General features: G+C 43.7%; 1 protein-coding gene across 1 annotated transcript in view; it reads left to right on the forward strand.

Annotated features, from left to right (window-relative positions):
* Positions 1 to 470: 470 nt before the first annotated feature.
* LOC122528129 (potassium voltage-gated channel protein Shal) overlaps positions 471 to 19,661 on the forward strand; it is a 54,023-nt gene continuing 34,832 nt past the window's right edge. The window contains exon 1 of the mRNA XM_043652893.1: positions 471 to 4,894. Coding sequence (XP_043508828.1) covers positions 3,780 to 4,894 — 1,115 coding nt within the window. The 5' untranslated portion in view covers positions 471 to 3,779. The remainder of the gene's footprint in view (positions 4,895 to 19,661) is intronic.

Raw genomic sequence — 19,661 nt, forward strand, 5'->3', positions numbered from 1 at the left:
TGGAAGAGGGTCGGGTGTTCGAGGAATTGGTATAAAATCGAAACGCGCAGAGAGGCAAATTAAGATCGAGGAATAATTGGACGTTGGTTGCGCGAACAAGGCCCGAGCGCGCGTAGCCCCATAAACCTACATTTAAATTCAATCACAGCGGAGAAGCGACGAGGCGGAAGGTACGAGAGATACATCCCTTGACGCGCGCATACGCGCAGCCAACGAACGCACGGGAACAGTCAAAGAAGAGAAACGGCGATGGAATCAAACAAACAAATAAACAGATAACCAAGAGTTCATCAAAAAGAGAGATAGAGATAGGCGAGGGAGAGGGAAGTAGGGAAGAGCGAGGTACGGATAAGATGAAAGAGGAAGAGTCTGGGGATTTGGTGGAAGATGGAAAAAGACGGGGGAACGGTGAGCAGAGTGGCAAAGCAGAGTGGTGAAGCAGAGCATGGAAGACGGAGGGTTGAAGGTGAGGGTGGCGTAAAGGGTAGGGGGACGGATGACGTCATAGTTGAGGGTTGCCCGGGCAACGGGGAAGCGGTTCGCCGCCGCGTCGGGACACCGTCGTGCGTCGCCACCGCCGCCGCGACGTAAAAATCAATTTGGACCTTGGCTAGGTGACCGTTCGCTCGGCGCTGCGTCGCGGCTGCTCCGGCGGCTCGAGGCTCGAGAGCAGCACGCTTCCCTTCCGGAGCTGCCGGCTCTACCTCGCCATCGAGTACGAGCGAGCAAGCGAGCGAACGAGCGAACGAGCGAACAAACGAGCAAGCTAGTTAGCTAACGACCGACCGAACGACCGACCGACCAACCTACCTACCGACCGACCGACCGACCGACCGACCGACTGAGCAACCGACCAACCGATCGACCGCCTGACCGATACCGCACCGCGAGCTGTAGCTCAGTCGCGAGTCGTCAACCGAGCGGGTACGCCAGACGGTAGAGAACGCGTCTGCCAGCGAGCGTGTTCGCTGACGCGCACACCTACACTCGTCGCACGCGACCGACCGGCCACATTCTCTCTCCGGTCTCCTATCTCCACCGTGTCCGATCGTACCTGACGCCTATTCGTTCACGCGAACAATGATCCACGAGAAGGAGATTCGCGTCTCGCTGTGTTGACAAATCATCATCGTGGTCGCTGTCTGTTTTCGACGTTTTCCCTGTGGATCGCGTGCACGCTGCACGAAGCCGATCGAACGATAGTTTTGTGCACGGGGACGATGAAAAGACACGAGTGGATAACACGAATCACATCGAAGAAGTTTGAACAGTTATCCAGCGAGGAACATTTGTAAACAAAGGGAAGAGAAGTTCCGGCCGGTTCGAACGAGGAGGGTCGGGGAAGCACCGGCTTCCTGATCTTCCTCCCAACCTAAACTGTTGTGTGACGTTTTATTCTTACCGGTGTCTTCGAAAAGCGAAGTGACAACGAGTCAAAGATTCGGCGCAGTTAGCGTTTTTTTTTTTTTTTCTGAGGAAAGAGACGACGAGTGGTTTACTAACGAAGCGAGATACTCTCCGGAGGTTTCTTAACCGAACAAGCGAGGGATGAACGAGCAGCGCGAAAGAGACAAACGGAGCATCGAGATCGCAATGAAAATCATGGCTGCTGAAGCAGCCAGAGTGGTTACGGTTTCACGTTGAATCAGTAGGCTGTGTGCTCTGTAGAATTGTGGTGTCACGAGGAAGGAGCCCACGGTGTGACGCATGCGACGTGCCGTCTATCGCGAGAGCTGTGCGTCGCGGAAAAACATCTGCGCGACCGGTGAAGCTTTTACTCGTGTGCCTCCCCGCTCTGACGTATTACGACGTCGACGAATGGAACCAGCGTGGTTCTTGCCTACTGTGTGATCCACAACGGGCCTCGAGCAAGTAAAAAAAGCTTGCGCGTGCCGAGAACGAACAGGCTGTATCAACACAGCTACGCAATGAATGTTTCGCGGACGATGCACGAAAATCGCTCGAGACCAGTAGTTGAGAGCTTTCGGTCGCGATCGAACGTTCGTCGTTGAAGAATTTCTTTTCTTCGTTTGGTGTTTGAATTCATTCCTTTCTGTAACATTCTTACCGACGACGCTTTGACCTGGAGAACGCGTCTCTTAAAATATTGATAGCAACATATTCGTAGAGAGAGAGAGAGAGAGAGAGAGAGAGAGAGAAAGAGAGAGAGGAAAACAAAGTATTCTGTTCTCGTGGAAAGATAAACAGTTCCACAGAAAGATAAAAAGCAGATGACCCAGTCGATTCAGGGAAACTAATTGACAACTGAAGAGGAAAAGAGAAATAGAGAGCACGCGATAGGTGGCCAGTTTGTACTTAGTAGGCTATCGCGTCGATTACGCTCGACGAAACAACACGTCCGGCACGTGGTGGACTCGAAAAGTTGCCGTGAATTAATTAAAATATCAGGCGCCGTGGGTCGCCGCGTGGTTTGAAACGAAAATGTTGCTGGGTATGTGGCCGGGCTTTGATTGGAAGTATCGCGCGTGAATGGAAGCGAAGAAAGAGTTGCTCCGTTTTGCGCAGCACTCGCGGTGCTTCGACAATGTAGCAGAGCGTCGTTTCGATGATTCTCGAGGATATTCTGGTGCAAGAGTCGGTTTCATATAGTTCATCTCAGACGTGGCAACTATAGGGCGAAGAGACGGCGAAGAAACAGGTGGAAGATCTTGTGCTCGATACACCGATCTCGAAGGGAGAAAGAGGGAAACACACCGAGAAGCGAGCACGAAACGGAAACTCTCGGTATCGATGATGGTGGAAGGCAAGTTGCCAGGAGATTCGTTGTCGTGGTGCTCGCGTTTCTCTGGTACGAGCTGCTCTTGCTAATATCGCGAGTTGTGTGGCAAGTGAACGAAAAACAGCAAAGGAATGCCGAGGTACGATGACGGACTTGGTGCACGATCTTAGGATCGCGGTGTCGTTGTCGACGTCGTCGTCGTCGTCGTCGGCGTCGACACGTATTTGGTGGGAACGCTGCCTGTGCTGTACGATCAGCTAATACAGATAGATAGATCGTTCGAATGGCGACAGGCCTCGAGAACGACCGGCTCCGTTAGGAGATTGTCGAGGATTTTTGAACTCGAACGACTCGTGAATTCCTTCTTTCATCAATTCCGTTCGAGAAAGAGAGCCATTAGATATTTCCTCGATTCATGCAATCGAGTTTTGGGCGAGTTATTTCTTCAAACACGCAGGAAAGTGGAATTTGCGAAGAAGACGCGAAGAACGTGAGCCACGAGAAACACGGGAAGGTGATAGCCGAGATAACCGAGCAAAACACCAACAATCGATGCGCCAACAAACGTAAATACGAAATACGAAAAATGACAGCGGTGTTTATCTATGCGTTCCGCGAACTGTAAATAACTGTGATCTAGGAGTAGAGTCGTTCAGTTAATGACCGATTATCGAACAGGACTCGAGAACGAGACTCAAGAATATTGAGGGAAACGGGAAAGAAATCAAAGCATTAAATAGAAATAATAATCCCTTTTTTGGGGGATAGTAGTAACACCGAATAAAGAAAGATAATAATAGTCCCTGCATGGGGATAGTAATAATTGAATAAACAGACCGAGATAATAATAATAATCCCTGGTATAGGGATAGTAATAAACTGAATAAAAAGAAAAAAAAAACAAGATAATAATAATAATCCCTGTGTTGGGGATAGTAATAGCGCTGAATACAAAGTAAAAGAGAAAAGAAACAAGATAAAAGAGGGAAAGAAAGGTGGAACAATTTAGCGACAAGAGAAAGCTATTCCACCATCGAGCATGGCCTCGGTGGCAGCATGGCTGCCATTCGCCCGTGCAGCGGCGATTGGTTGGGTGCCGATCGCGACACATCCACTGCCACCGCCGCCGATTCCGAAGGATCGTCGCAAGGCCGACGACGAGAAGCTGCTAATAAACGTGAGCGGCCGTCGCTTCGAAACTTGGCGGAACACCCTCGAGAAGTATCCAGACACTCTTCTCGGCTCAAACGAGCGCGAGTTCTTTTACGACGAGGAGAGCAAAGAGTACTTCTTCGACCGTGATCCAGACATTTTCCGTCACATTCTCAACTACTACAGAACCGGTAAGCTTCACTATCCGAAGCACGAATGCCTGACGAGCTACGACGAGGAGTTGGCGTTCTTCGGCATACTTCCGGACGTGATCGGCGACTGTTGCTACGAAGACTATCGCGATCGGAAACGGGAGAACGCGGAACGTTTGATGGACGACAAGCTGAGCGAGAATGGCGATCAGAATCTTCAGCAGCTGCTGGACATCAGGCAGAAGATGTGGAGGGCATTCCAGAATCCACACATCTCGACGGCGGCTTTGGTGTTCTACTACGTAACCGGTTTCTTCATCGCCGTGAGCGTGCTGGCGAACGTGGTCGAGACCGTGCCGTGCGGTAATCGTCCGGGACGCGCCGGTACGCTTTCATGCGGCGAACGTTACAAGATCGTCTTCTTCTGCCTGGACACTGCGTGCGTCATGATATTCACCGCGGAGTATCTATTGAGGCTGTTCGCGGCGCCGAGCCGGTGTAAGTTCGCGCGATCCGTCATGTCCATCATCGACGTGGTCGCCATACTCCCGTACTACATTGGTCTCGGTATCACCGACAACGACGACGTATCCGGTGCTTTCGTTACGCTGCGCGTCTTCCGTGTGTTCCGGATCTTCAAGTTCTCCAGACACTCGCAAGGTCTCAGGATCCTCGGTTACACCCTGAAGTCCTGCGCGTCAGAACTCGGTTTCCTCGTCTTCTCCTTGGCAATGGCCATCATCATATTCGCCACGGTGATGTTCTACGCAGAGAAGAACGTCGACGGGACGAACTTCACCTCGATTCCTGCCGCATTCTGGTACACCATCGTTACGATGACTACCTTAGGGTGAGTTATATACATTTTTTTTCTTTTACGTAATAAAAATGATTCAACGTCTTGGTCGACGAAAGCAATTTACTCATTTATCCTGTTGCGACTTAACCTTGCGTGACTGGCGAGAAAATCGTTTCTCATAACATTTCACGATATTAAGATCTGATATCCCGTTTCATTTTTCGTTGTCAAGCTTGTACGATTCGATTAGGAATTAGTAATTTGTACAGCGAGTGTTTATCCAACCGATCTTTTTCCTTTGGCAATGAAGCAGCATATCTCGAGCTACGAGATGTATTGAGGTAGCTAGAGCAACTCGTAGCCCTGGCTAGATACGTGTCGAATGAAACAGATGTAACGGGTGCATCTGTGAAAGTAATTGGCTCCGTGTAAACCGCCCGAAGCTGGAACAAGCACCGGTCTCCAGTGATATTTTTAAACAGAGGTCGTTGTCGACCTTTTTACCTCGAAGGGCCTCGCTGCTTTCTCTAAATATCCGCAGCATAGCAGAAGCACCGTCCTCGAATACCCCCACTGACAATTTCTTATGCTTCGCTCTCGCTCTTCACCCCTTTTCGTTTCCTTTCGTAAATTCGTCTCTCTTCGACCGGTCCTTTCAATCCCCTCCAAGTCAAACCAACCAGAGCATTTGCCGCGTTTGTATTTTAATTACTCTGCGAAAGAAGTTCGTTTCCTATCCCAAATTCAATTCCCCTTTATGTTCCCTTTGGTTTTCCACAGACGTGTTTCGTTTCACGATAAGTCTGAACTTTGACATCGTTCGACATTGGAGAGCACAAAGTGTTCAGACTTTCAATCATCTGCTCGTGGAATTTTTAATAGTACTAGTTTTTGCTCGGTGGCGAATTTCGTCGTCCCTCGCTGTATATAATACTACTATAATAATAACGATAAGGGGAGCGTGACGATTGCAGGGACGGTGGAAAAATAATACAGTCTGTCCATTTTCGGAAAGAGACAACGTCACTGTCTCTGTCTTTCTCTGTTTCTATACGTACGAAACGAAATCTATGTATTTTCATTTCGTTTTCGCAATGGACAGCTGACAATCAGCGTGGTCTTAGTCGCGCAGCCGGTGGTCTGGTTTAGGTGGTCGTGTCGTTGGCGTGCCAGAGGCCAAATTCGTGTTCACGTCGTACATCCGATGCGAAATGCTTCCGGTTCATCTCAGTTTTGCTCAATTTTCATTTATCGTGATCCTATTGGAAATTTGGAGGAGGTGTAAAATGGTCCAACGAATCGGAGTTCGCCTCTTCGTAATTCATTATCATTCACAAACGAAATGTTTTAAAAGTATTCTCCTGCTGATGGTTATCGAGTTTTCAATGTATCGAACGCTGGAAATAATTGATAGATTTGATAACGCGATTCAAAATATCCGCGTGGAGTCGTTTTGTGGCGAGCTCGAGCGAAACGACAATTTGTCGATTGATTAAATAATTTTTCTGATCGAAGAACGTGCGAGGTTCATTATGCAGATGGAAGAATATATGAGGTTCATTAAGAGATAATTACAATTCCGTTATTCCCAACGCAATCGTTCAGACACGCGCGTTTTACCAATGGAATTATACGTATATTACATCTTCCTCGTTCATTATCGTCATTTAGACTGCTTTCTGTCTGCCTTTTCCGTCGTTTCATTCTTCTCTCTCTCTCTCTCTCTCTCTCTCTTTCGTGAATTCATTTACGTATCACAGAACGCTACCTTTGACATCGTGCATCGTTAAATTGTTTCGCGCGTTCGAATATAACGCCACCGCTAACAGAAATCGATCAGAATTTAGGTGTGAATCTGCGGTCTCGAACATTCATTTTCAACGTTTCCGATATTCGAGGGAAAGCGTGCGTGTCTGTGATTGACTCTTTCTTTTTTGTTTTTAGTTTTCACTGAAGAACTGAAAAAGCGCAAAAATTTGTTATATTTTAGTGTGTGAAAGTATGTCGTAATATATGTACATACGCGAAAGTATTTGAATACGAAAGGCTTTGGAATAATTATGGCGACAGTGGCAAACTTTGAAACATTTTTGAAAATATACGTAGAGATTACAAAAAGATTCATTTCTCAGAGATCATAAAGATATTTAAATACTTATTAAATATTAAATATCTAATTTACTTATTAAATATTAAATATCTAATTAATAAGCTTTAATATTTAATAACATTCATACCTGCAACTCAGTCTATGGATCAATTTGTAATTTCTATACATTTTCAGATTAGTTTCTTTTTGTCAATATAATCAGGTATTAATATAATCTGGTATTAATAAACGTGATTAATAATTAAACGTGAGAAATTCTATGCAGACACGCACGATAGATATGAAATTTTTCTTTAGATTTGAAATTTCATTTAAACGAGGGTTGAACATTGAGTGTACTGGAACGATGCTCTTATCGTGAGCTCCGTTTTCAAGCGTACAGATATACCGATCGCAAAAAAAAAAAGAAAAAAAAAAGGATGTTCACCCTCGAGTGCTGCGTTGTCGTTTGTTACACTCCGTTTATCCTTTTCGACAAAGCATGAAAAGAACATACGTGCACGCAGCTGGAGCATCGCGAGAGGGAAAACACAATGGCTCTGTTGTTACTCCAAATATTTTTCGGCTTAGATAAACTAAACGGCTACGTCTTGGGAAAACGAGGACGACACGTGGGAAACAATCAACGAAAAGAATGTGACCTGTCACGATGTATAGCAGAAAAACTGTTTGAAATTGATGTCTCGGTGATCATAAATTCGAGTTTGATTTATTCGGTTATTTGAATTCGAATCGGAAATAAAAAATTCACGTAGATGTATAATCGTCGATTAAAGGGAGACGTATATTCATCGTGAACGGATAGGAAAATTTCCCCGGTTGATTGTGTCAGCTAACCACCGGCTGGTTTTTCTTTCTTTCTTGTGTCAGCAGCAATCGCCTTTCAGTTCGCGTGTCCAGGCTAGTCCAGGTCGGTTCCTTCAAACTTTAACGAGAAAGCTCAACAGGTGCCTCGAGGATTTCTCTAGCAGTCTTCTAACGCGATACTTTTCAAATCTATCCGAAGGCTAGACAAATATGTAGCTGTCGCTCGTCGAAAATTTCTATCACGATCGTTTCGTCGTATCGAATTTTCACCGCCATTAATCAACAAGATGTATCATCATCGTTCACACGATCGACGGCTGCTTTTTGTCTCGACTAGGAACTTGCGTAAATTTTTGATTATGCGCCCGAGTAATTTCCTTCGTTTGTACAAGAGAATGCTTACCAGTTGACGGAGGGATGGAAATATCCAACCTTCTCCCCATGATTTCCCATGAATTTCCATTTTCGATATTAATTTACGTTCCTGGAATGTAGTTCGGCTCTTTGCATCGTGCTATTCACCCGGCTTTGGCTTTTCAACCTCGCTTTCGAACAGAATCTGGCATCGCTGTTCGAGTTCCATTACCGTGGTATGTTAATTAAGTTTTCCACGTTACTATGGACAAAGTTGCCTCGCTTGCACCAGCCCTGTAGCTATCTTCTTTTACGAAAAAAATATGATATACGTAATCTAAATAACGCCCGTACCTCTTTCATTCTCTCGGTGCCTCCCTTCTGCGGGGATTTTTGTCCTTTCTGTTTCACAATACAGTTCGGGTCTTCTCCGTCGCGTAACGAACAAATCTACCCGGCGAAAAATCTCGTTTCGTACGTTTTTCTGCTCGTACGTATTTCTTTTTTTCTTTTTTTCTTTCGAAGGGAAGTCGGTAACAGGATGAACGGGCGGTGGCCGTATCGCGAAAGAAAATAAAAAGAAACGCGGGCGATGGAAGCTGCAGCTTCCCCCTTTTTTTTTTTTACCTCGGCTTGTCAATTTTCTCCGCGCTTCGTCTCCTCATTGTTTCCCTTCCCAAATCAACGAGATCCTCTCCGCCGCCGTCTCTTTCGCCTGGGATCTCTCGCGTCGGTCGAAAATTCGCGGGGCGCAGAAAAAAAAAGAAGAAGGAGAAAAAAGAAACGTGCGAAAATTGCGCACGAGTTGGGCGCGTAGTTACTCATGTAACTGCACATCGCATTCGGCGGTGGCGCATTGTCGTGTACAATGTATGCAGTTCGCGTCGAGCGCAAACGAGCGGGTTGCCTCGTTCCCGTTAAAAAAAAGAAAAAAAAACTGTGCATTCTTTCGAGGAGCAGAAAACGCGGTCGAAAGCGCGAGTCATTGGAAACGGGGTTCTTCGTGCGAAAAAGATAACACGAACGGTAGAATTTTAGGGGTTGCTTTCGAAGGAAGGTATCTGTTTGTTTCGTGCTAGTCTGTAAATCATTTCGCGTCAAACTGACGCGCAGTTGATTCAGTTAAAAAATTCGAAAGCTGAAACATTGTTGTTGAAATTATGTCGAAAAATGTTTCAGTAAACGTACGAGTGCTTCGATTAAAATCGTGTAACATTTGATGCGTAACTTGGCACAGCTCGGCGTTCTTTATAAATGAAATGTTAACGCACGCGTGTCGACGCGAGGCCATCCATCAGTTTGGCAGATATTTTAATTTTAATTGCACATTATCGATTAAATTGAAAATTAAATTAAATTGAAATGTCTGTTAAACGTGGTGTTGCGAAATACCATAAATAGATTAATGTTTTTGTACAGAAAATATAGAGACGAAAAAATATATATCTAAAAATATATTTAATATAAAAATATATATCTAAAAATATATTAAATATATATCTAAAAATATATTTAAAAAAAATTAAATTAATCTTCGTGTACGAAACAACTTGAAGTACTTTCTGAAACATTTCTCGATATAATCAACAGTTTTGAAAATACTTTATCTTCCTTATCCCTTAGGTGACTCGTTTAACACGTGAAACGACGAGTTCTCGAAACTAATTGGTTTACGATTCTCGGTCCGGGTGAGAAACGAAATGCGAACGAGTTTCGGGTTTCCTGTATCGCGCGCGAGAATCTTCAAACGAGCGGATTTCGCCGAATAAAATATATCGTTGCTTTTTTCAACGAATGACAAAAAATTTCACCGAAACTCTTCGCGTCCAAATAATTTTTTCCCAGTTTTTCGCTATCGGAATTTCTATACGTTGTTACCCGTATTTAGTTTCGTTTCGATAGCAGCCTCGAGGAACGCGGCGAGCATTACGTTTCTCGCGGCTGGCATTTTTATCGGTTGCGAACGCGGATAAAGGAAGTTGTTTCGGGAGGAGTTCATGCGACATGGGGTATTAAAAGATTTGCGGGGGACAATCAACCCTGTCTCGTAAAACGACGTGGGAGGGGGAGAAACGACGGCTGGTTTCGAGTTTTTCCGGCCATTTTCCACCCGGATCTATCTGAGCGCGTAGCGTTTGTACCCGCTTCGAATCGACGCTCGGTTCTCGAGTCACCTGACTGATTCAATCACGGTTTCGACTATCGGCCAATCTTCCAACGATAGTAGCTCCGATCGTAACCGATCTAACTTTCTGGATGAGGGCTCTTTAAATCGCTGCGCGGCTCGTTTCTCGTGCCAACGAAAATGTACGCTGCCGGCCAAAAAGTATGTGAACACTTTCACGGTACACTTTTGCGTACACGTAAGTGTGTTCTATTCTTATTGTTGAACGAGTTTGTTTATTGAAACAGTCTTCTCATTGAGAATTATTCTGGAAGAAAATAAATTTTTTATTTGATCGTTTTAATATTGGAAAATTAAATGACAATTTTGTTAAACAATGCCCACTGTTAAACGTGGACAGACGTTCTATCTATGTTCTGTAGATTCTATCATGATGCGAGGGTGTTTTAGAAAGATTTATAGAAAACGAACAGTATTTTAAGAAAAGAAGCGCAACTTAACTCGTGTTACACAAACGCATGGTAGATTTGGAAATTATTACGAATTATAAAAAATATGTTCACGGTATAAAGTAGAGTGTACAATTTATCAACGATTTCGTATCTTTTCTCCAAGTAAAGATAAAGAGCGAAGGAATGGAAATATCCATCGAAATTCTAAATCCATCGAAACGTTGAGAATCGACGAGCTTCCGTCCGTTTCGTTGTAATTTCCTTCTAAAATAACGAACGAAAGAGAGAAAAGGGAGAACGCGAAGCATCCGTTTCCTGTTGTCGATGGTGCTTCTGTTTCGCGTCATTTTCGACAACTCCGGATATCGTGTCGAACGGAAATAAATAGTTGGAGAAACGCGTGCAGGTTTCGTCTGGAACGTATATTTTAATCAGAGCACCGAGGAAGAAGTTTCTCGCGGCGTCGGGGCATCGTTATTCGTAGAAAACTGGTTTCCTGGCCGCGAAGTTTCCTCCGTTGTTAAAACTCGATTTCGATTCAAGTTCAATTTCTATTGGGTTCGACGCCGGACGGCGTTCGATCTCGCGTGCCGCGCGATTTAAATGCCGCGGTTTCGCGAAACGTGATAAGGGCTCGTTAACAAAACTTCCAATACATATTTCACCCGGTTCGGTGTCAGACGGTGTAATCTCCACGAACGGTGGCGTTGGAAGAATTATTTTGCTAAATGATACACAACGGTGCAGCGAAACGGTGGCGAGAGTGTTTTAAAAATTACGCCGATATGCGATTTTCCCTCTGTTATTTCCTCTCGATAGCCCGCCTCCGAGAGGATTTATTCACGTTTTTACCGCAACAGCCAGACATCAGCAATTCGAATCGAAACAGGAAGGATAGAGAGAAAGAGAGAGAGAGAGAGAGAGAGAGAGAGAGAGAGAGAGAGAGAAGAGAGGAAAAAAGTAATGACCAGAGGAGCGAGATAGACGAGAAAAAACTACATTTTGCAGCGTCAATTCCCTCTGGGACAAGAAACGCGGGTGTGATAAAATTCACGTGACAAAGGATGACTGGTCCCTCGTTAAACTTGCGATAAACAGTCGAATTGAACGAACTACCGGTGCTGGCGCGAGAATGTCAGACATTCTTGCGCTCTGATTCACGAGAAATTTCACCGAGTGAACCTCGACACAGTTTTCGACCGAGGAATCACCACGTGAGAAGCTCGATAGATTTCAACAAGTAATTATCGACGTGAGAAAAGCAAAGTAAAGTAGTCTCATTTAACAAGTAAAATTTATCACGACTAGACAAGACTACAGTCCGTTGCAATAAAAATAAATATCACTTTGGAATAGTCAGAAACCATCATCATTTGGAATAGTCAGAAACCATCATACTTGATCGTACAGGCAATAGAGCCACAAGTAAGTTGCATCCACCGTGAATAAATGGAGTAATTTATTGGTTGATCGAACTTGGCTTAATGTTTTTTAATCAACTTTCGACACAATTATTGACACAATTATCCAGTTCGGAAAATTCCTAAAAAGAATATTTTTAGTATCGCAGTATCGGAGTAATGTGACTTCTCGTGCGACTATTCTGTATCCGCGAAATACGAGCAAAAAGATTTTTGGTTTTTTCGTTATCCGAGACAAGCCTTCCTTATTTGTTATTGAGAACGAGACGTAACCCTTTTATTTGAGAAGCTCGCGGATCGGCACGAGAAAGAGAGATGACGGATCGCGATAGAGGCAGATCGTGAGGCCAAGATACGGCTGGAAAGTCGTTCCGGCTGGAAAATCCCTGGAAGATTCAACCGCGGCTAAGTCGATGCTAGTAACCTAGGACGGATTTTCACAGTGGATTTCCCGACTGCAAATCGAATATTCATCTCCACCCTCTTTCGCCGGCGAGACGGTGGGTCATAAAGGTATCGGGTTGAAAGGAGAGTCTTACTAGGACTCGTCGATACGTTCCACAGTGAAATCCAGACATCGTCTCTCGATCAGAATCGAACCATGAAAATGATTTCTGACCAGTTCGTTGCGTAACTATTTCGCAGTAGCTCAGTTCGATGCTCGTCGATTTGATAAAATCTGTTGCTTATAAAGAATGTTCGACGACAGGAAGATCCAAAAAAAAAAAAAAAAAAACAATTTGCAACCTCGCGCAATATATCAATAATCAATATATCAATAATTCTTTTCTTTCTAAAAAATGATCTTAACACTAGAACCACCGATGATTAAAACATAAAATTTCCATCAGAGACATTAAAGTGAAAAAGATAGAGAAACTTTATAATAATACAATGAGCTTTCGTTTATATATTTTGCAAAAAATCATTTAAATCTTTAAGAATACAGTATCGTTACGTCTATAAAATATCTAACAGAAATTATAAATTGGTCATTTTGACCACTTTGATAGCTCTAGTGTCAGAATGAAACAGATTCTGACTCGACGCGTGCGTCTTCTCGTCGCGATTCTTCTTCCAGTTTTAGTGTTCGATAAAATATTGAAATTAAAAATTCATCGGCACGCCTCCATTGTTCTGCAACCCTTTGTCGATTATGACGCAGCGATGCGTTCGAAATGGTATTTATTCTCTTCGATGGTAATTGAACTGGAGAGGGCGGGAGAATGCAAAGGTGACGAAAATGAGCAGATAAGAGGACAGTGCGGGGAGAAGAGGAGGGCAGGAATAACGAAAGCTTGGATGGAACGCTCCGGCAAATGCTTCTCGGTCGCCGAGTACGATTGGCAACCGGCCAAAATAACCTCCGTGTTACACGGAACACATTTCGCTCAGGTGTGGTCTCGTAAAACCGAATTTACCAGCTTCTTTTTCAATCTTTGGACACGCACACTCTGTGCCGTTAAATCGGATCAACGCGAGGAAAACGATCGCTATAGTTTTCACGATCCTATTTCCGTCAAGGACCATCGCTTTGTTGCGCGATGTTCTTTCGCAGTTTCAGAAACGGAGGCAACAGAAGGACGTGGAAAACGAACGGAAGAACGTGAAAAATGTGTAAAGTTCGTGCAAGCTCGAAGCAATGAGAAAGATTCTTATCGGCGCGATAAAAAATTGGTATTTTTCTTGGCAAAGGGTACGAAACGTCGTTGGATACGAACCGATGATTGAACCAGTAGGTAATTGGCGACGTAAAATTTTTATGCGCGTCTTCGTTGAATTGCTCTTCGGATCTCGGCGATCGTAAAGTTCTCAGTCGAAATTCATGCAAATCAATATGAGAATCCAAATGAAAACGGAGAATCGTAAAAATTGAAATTCAACTGATGTGCTGATCCTGATATCATTTCGAGAGGAGATAGTGATTTCATATAGGGAAGATATATAGAAAAGGTCAAGGAGACTTCAGCGGGAAATACATGGCTTGGAGGTACCTCTACCTGCTTTCGACGAAATTGACTCGCGTTTGATCCCCGAAGGGGTTGGAAAACGTTTTTCTCCGGAATATTTCCCTTATTTCTCGATCACTGTCGCCCCTGGCATGCCATTAACCATCACGTACGTAAAATTTCTTTGCAAAACTCCCTCGAGAATTTAGAACTCCGCGGGATCGAATTTATCATAGACTGTTTAGCGGGTATAATAATCGAAGTTTCGTCGGTCGTTAATAAATTCTTCGATCAATTTCGCATAGATTTGTTTAGCTGAAATTACCGAAAGTTTCTCTTTATTCCGTTTCTGATAACGGTGTAATTTTCGTCGTTAATTCTGAGGAAATTTTCTTTCGAAGGAATTAGAAAAGGTAGGAGAAATCATTATCTGTGGTAAATGGGTTAGGAAGATGTTGTATTTGCATCGATAAAAGAGAATAGCGAAAAGTTTCGAGCAGAGAAAACGGATCATCATGTGCGCGGTATCACGAGCTACGTTCAGATTAAACAGGCCGAGCCGAGCGGAGTGTGTTCAATTAACTACGGCAAGCCGAAGCAAGGAACCTTAATGATACTTCGAATACAGGGGCAGCTTGTCTGTCGGAACGTTCTTCTCCCCGTAAGATTGCTACGTGCCACGTAGTATAAACTCTGAATCAATCTTCTTCTTGGAAGAAAAACGTAAAGCTGGACGGGGACAGAAAAAAACTACATGGCATGTTCGTTGGAGGTTGGCGGATGGAAAGAAATCCTTGGAAAGGTTCAGGCTACAGTTTCTCTTTCATTAAATACTCGTTTTTCCTCCCCTTTCAATGGAAACTCTTGAAACTTCGCCGTTTTTGATTGTTCGATCACCTACGAATATTAATCGAATGTTTTTTACCCGAGTTTTTCCAATACCAGGAACGCAAAGGTACGAAAAAAAGAAAAAAGAACGCTAGTGGAATTATATTTACCGAGTAGCGTAAAAATCGTCGTGTTTTTTTTTATATTTTATGAACAATTTTTATATTTTATGAACAAACCGTTTCAATGGAACGTATTCTCTTTGCCACGATTTGCCAAGCCTCTGTGCCATATTATTTTTGACCTGAAAAAAAGAAAAAGTAGAAAAAAAAAAAGAAAAAAAAGTGGACGGAAAAAAAAGCGGAAACAGAAGGTCAAAATCGTCGTTGCTGCGGCTTCAGCTCGTTCGCGTTTCGAAAAAGTTCCGGTCCATTTGCTCGGGCCAATTTGCGAGTACGAAGTGGGCCAACTGGGCGAATTCGCCCGTTGTAACGCGTGTTTCATTTTTGCCTTTGCCTGTCTCGCCACGGTTTTCCACGACAGGCCATAGTAATACTTTCCTCGTTGATGGTCTCGTTCGCGCTGAATACCCTACGCTCGTTAAGTCCGCTTATTCGCTGAATAACCTCTGGATCCTGTAACCGGATGGTAATTCGGTGGTCGTCCTCTCATTGTTCGTCGCCGGCGACCATTAAAATTGCGCACGGTCACTGGTAACACCCGCTCGAAATTACCGAGTTATTTCCACGGGTTTTCGACTATCGACAACGCTCGGTTGCGTTGTGCACCTGCAGGATTTCACCTGAATCCTTTGACGATTAGACAGTTGTACGAAGAGCCCGTTCTAGAGATAAAACGATCGTCTTCGTGCTCCGCGATAATGGAAATTGCAGGGGCTGATGGCGTACCACCAGAGAAAAGGATATTACGGGCGGTTCTATAAACCTCCTGACCCTCGGTACAGGAATTTTGAACGAGCTCTTCTTTCCTTTTTTCTTTCGCGGACGAGGAGACGGCTCGAACTACAGTAATATCAAGCCAGGTACTCTTCCTTATTCGCCGTTATGACGTCCTTTCTCGAGGGGGTGGGTAATTAGGTTTGTTCAGCCCCGACGTGACATGTTTTTGCGATACATCTCGCCACAGGAGGCCGTTCCGCTGGATCGCTATCACGTCGACGTCAACCGAGATTTCACGGCGTTTTACGATAACAATCGCCCGCCCCCTCCTTCCCGCCGTGTAATTGCCGATAGAAAATTGCAAGATCGTTGCCGGATTAATCGACAATCGCGAATATCGTGTATACGGAAATTCGCGGATAACAGGTCGACTCGAGCTCGTAAATCGCGAACAGTTGCCGGTGGAATCGTCGATGGCGTTGGGGAAGGGAGAGAGGGGGAGGATGCTCGTTGTTACTCGCAATTAATTCCCTATCCCTGTTTATATCAGATTAGGCGAGCGATGCCGGGCCGAGCGCGTATTAGAGGTTAGCGGTTAGCTGGATAAATTTCGGATTTTCGATACGGCAGTTACCAAGGGCTGAAAGTATAGCAAGCGGATGAGAAAACCGAGGAGTGGAAGTGGTGTGTGGTAGAACGTAGGTCACGAAACAGCGTAGTTCGAACGAGCGAACGAGAGGACGAGACGTTGCGAGAGATGTGTACAGAGTTTTGAGAATTTGTGCAATGACCTCATTAATTTACCCTCCTTCCTCTCTTTTTCCTTTGAGCGAGAAGCTTTTTTCCTTCCTCCAGCGAAGTTGCGTTACTTAAAATTCCCCCCTTCGAAAGGGGGTTGGTTCCCGGTCTTCCTCTCTTTTCTACCTCGGAGGCAATTTTCTACCACGTTAAATAACACGATTCGTTTCCCCCTCCCCTGCGTTACGCTATTGTGCTCCTCTCGCTAACGGGAGGCTTCTTATCCGTTGTAAATTTTCATTCGCGCGGCGAACGCGAGAAAAATTCGAATGTTCCAGAGCTGCCGGTATTTTCCTTTTCGAGATCCCAGCCGTCGTCGACGAGCCGACGGGCTGCTTTGTTCGTTCGTGAATGTCGAATATATCGTGTCACGGTCCTATTTATTTCACGCTCGCGTTATAGAAAGGAGTTTCGCGGAGCGCGATACACAACGGCGCATCCTTTTTCCGGTTCTCATCGAATTGGACTTGGCGAGCAATTTTTAATGGGCTGCCGTCTGCGGGAATTCGCGGAATATTCGTTCCGAATAACGAGCGTACAACGGTGTACAACAACGTAACAGCGTTGCGCGTGTTTTAATTAGAATAATTGACACGACGATGCGCAAATATTCCGTCAAATATATATATATATATATATATATATATATTTTTCCTTTTGTTTCTTTCTCTCCGTGACAATTCGAGCGTGATCTAAAGCCTCGGCGGTATCTTACACGACGTTGCAATTAATCTTGGTAATAGGCTTTAAATAGGCTTGAACTCGATCCTGGAAATATTAAAGAAGCAGTTAACGCTACGCGTTGCGCCTCCGTGAGCTTTAATGGATTCCGCGATACGGGGGAGGTAAAAAGATAAAAAGGAGAAAGGGGAAAAAGGCAGAATTGTTCTAAGAGAAAAGGTGGTTTACGACGAGGCATTAGCATGATTGTCCCGGGCGGAATTAAAATAATTGAAGATCCTTGCGGATGCAAGTATACCTACGATGCTTTCTAGTCGTTTGCGGTTAATGTTTCTGGCTTGTTTGATATTAAAGTTACTCGAGGGTTGCATCGTCAAGCTGCATCGTCAAGTTGAGCCTGCGGTGTGTATTTGTTGGTTCGGAAGACACGAGCACTATTTAATTCACGAACACGGTACCGCACTTACTCGCTATGTATATCTTGACAGAATGTTGTTGTTTCTTATACTGATTTTACCATTCCATCCCTGTCTATTGTTCGTATTAACTAGCGAGAATCGGTATAATTGTCCTTATTTGTTGCGAATCATTGCGAATGATCATGTTCCAAATAACATTTTTTGTCGAGCTGTACCACTAGTACTTCGAAATTTACCAGTTGACGTGCGCAATTTTTCTCTGAAACGGACGATTTTTCTGCTTCTGTCTCTCTGAAGATAATTAAACAAATATAGAGAATTATTTTATCCGATATACATTATAATTTGAACGTTTTATAAAATTTTCTGACCTCCAGATTCTCCATAAATCCGTGAAAATTCGATCAATTTGAATCTCCGTAGTTAGCGAATATTCCTTGATAAATGGTGATAATTCGTAATATACTTTGCGTCGCTAGATTATTATTCTCTTCTTTGTCTGTGAAAAAAAAAAGTTTAAACGGGTCGAAGAGACTGTCGATAACGATTCCATATTGGAGCAATTAGTTTACGGTTTAGAGCGCGTAATAATGTTTTATTATAATTATTCTGCCGCGCGACATCGGCGACGACGACGACAACGACAACGACGACGACGACAACGGTGGGGCGAATTTATAATGGAACTTTCATTGGCCATCGATTTCCTGTCGTTCCACACGGCGGGACTTCGTGGCCAGGCTTCTTTCTGGAAAACGATAAAAATATACTCTGCCACCACTCGGGACACTCGACTATCGTTCACCGTCGCTTCTCCCAACGCCGCACACCTATGTATGTATCTATCATGGATCGTCCGATAACAGCCTCGACGAGAATACGTGTCGTCGTTGCGTCTTCGTTCTTGCTTACTTTCCATTAATCCTCGCGATTATCGGTCTATTTCACGTACATGTGAATATCGCATATACGTACATACGTACGAGCGAATTTCAATTTATACAATTTATGCATGGATATTTCTACTCGCGCATATTTCAGTGTCAGAAGTCTTACTATATTTATTTATTTCGAAGCTGGGAATATTAAACGACACTCTATTCGGCAAAGAATTTTTTAAGTATTAATGTAACCTGTAACTTGAAGATTTCATCATCGACGATGAATATCGGATGTTAAGTAAAGAACGTTCCAAGATTTTTGAGCAGGCGTTTATACAATCGTTAAATTATTTTAGCAAGATAATGCAATATGTTGAAGTGGAATGATACAATAATTGACGAGATGTTCCAATATTTCGCAACATTTCAAAATCGGAAACATTCGTTTTTGTTTCGTCGTGTCAACGAAATCTCTGTCGCACTAAATATTTTTCTGTACTAAAGACTATACTAAAAAGCATATAATACGTGTAATACGTAAAAAAACATAATTATACTAAAGATACGTATAATATATATATATATATATAAAATATATAAATTCTAACATATTATACATATAATATATATATAAAATATATAAATTATAACATATACGTAAAATATATTATATATATATATATAAAGACATGTGTAATTTCTTAATTTCACCACACGTTCAAAATCGTGATTTCTAGTCTTGATCGAGTTACTCTCTTAATTGATCGAAGGCGGTGAAAGTCGATCGTATCGACGTCGGGATAGTTAACGAAATTAACAGATCGCCGTTTCGTTGAATTCTTAATATCGCGAAAGGATCTTAGGGATTATCGGGAGCTTAATCAGTACGAGGCTTCGATCGCAAGTACGACCCGGTGACTAATCAATGCAACAGGCGACCATGGTTCCCAATAAAATGCTAATGGAGCTCCTGTCATCGGTGTATTACAACGACGAGCATGACAAGTCGATTGCTACGAATCCATCAGCGATTCGAATCATGGAAATTTCGCCTCGCAGTTCTGGCCTCCGTATTTACGCGAAAGAATTTTTTG

The sequence above is a fragment of the Frieseomelitta varia genome, unplaced genomic scaffold (assembly GCF_011392965.1).
Source record: "Frieseomelitta varia isolate USP_RPSP 00005682 unplaced genomic scaffold, Fvar_1.2 scaffold_246, whole genome shotgun sequence".
NCBI lineage: Eukaryota > Metazoa > Arthropoda > Insecta > Hymenoptera > Apidae > Frieseomelitta > Frieseomelitta varia.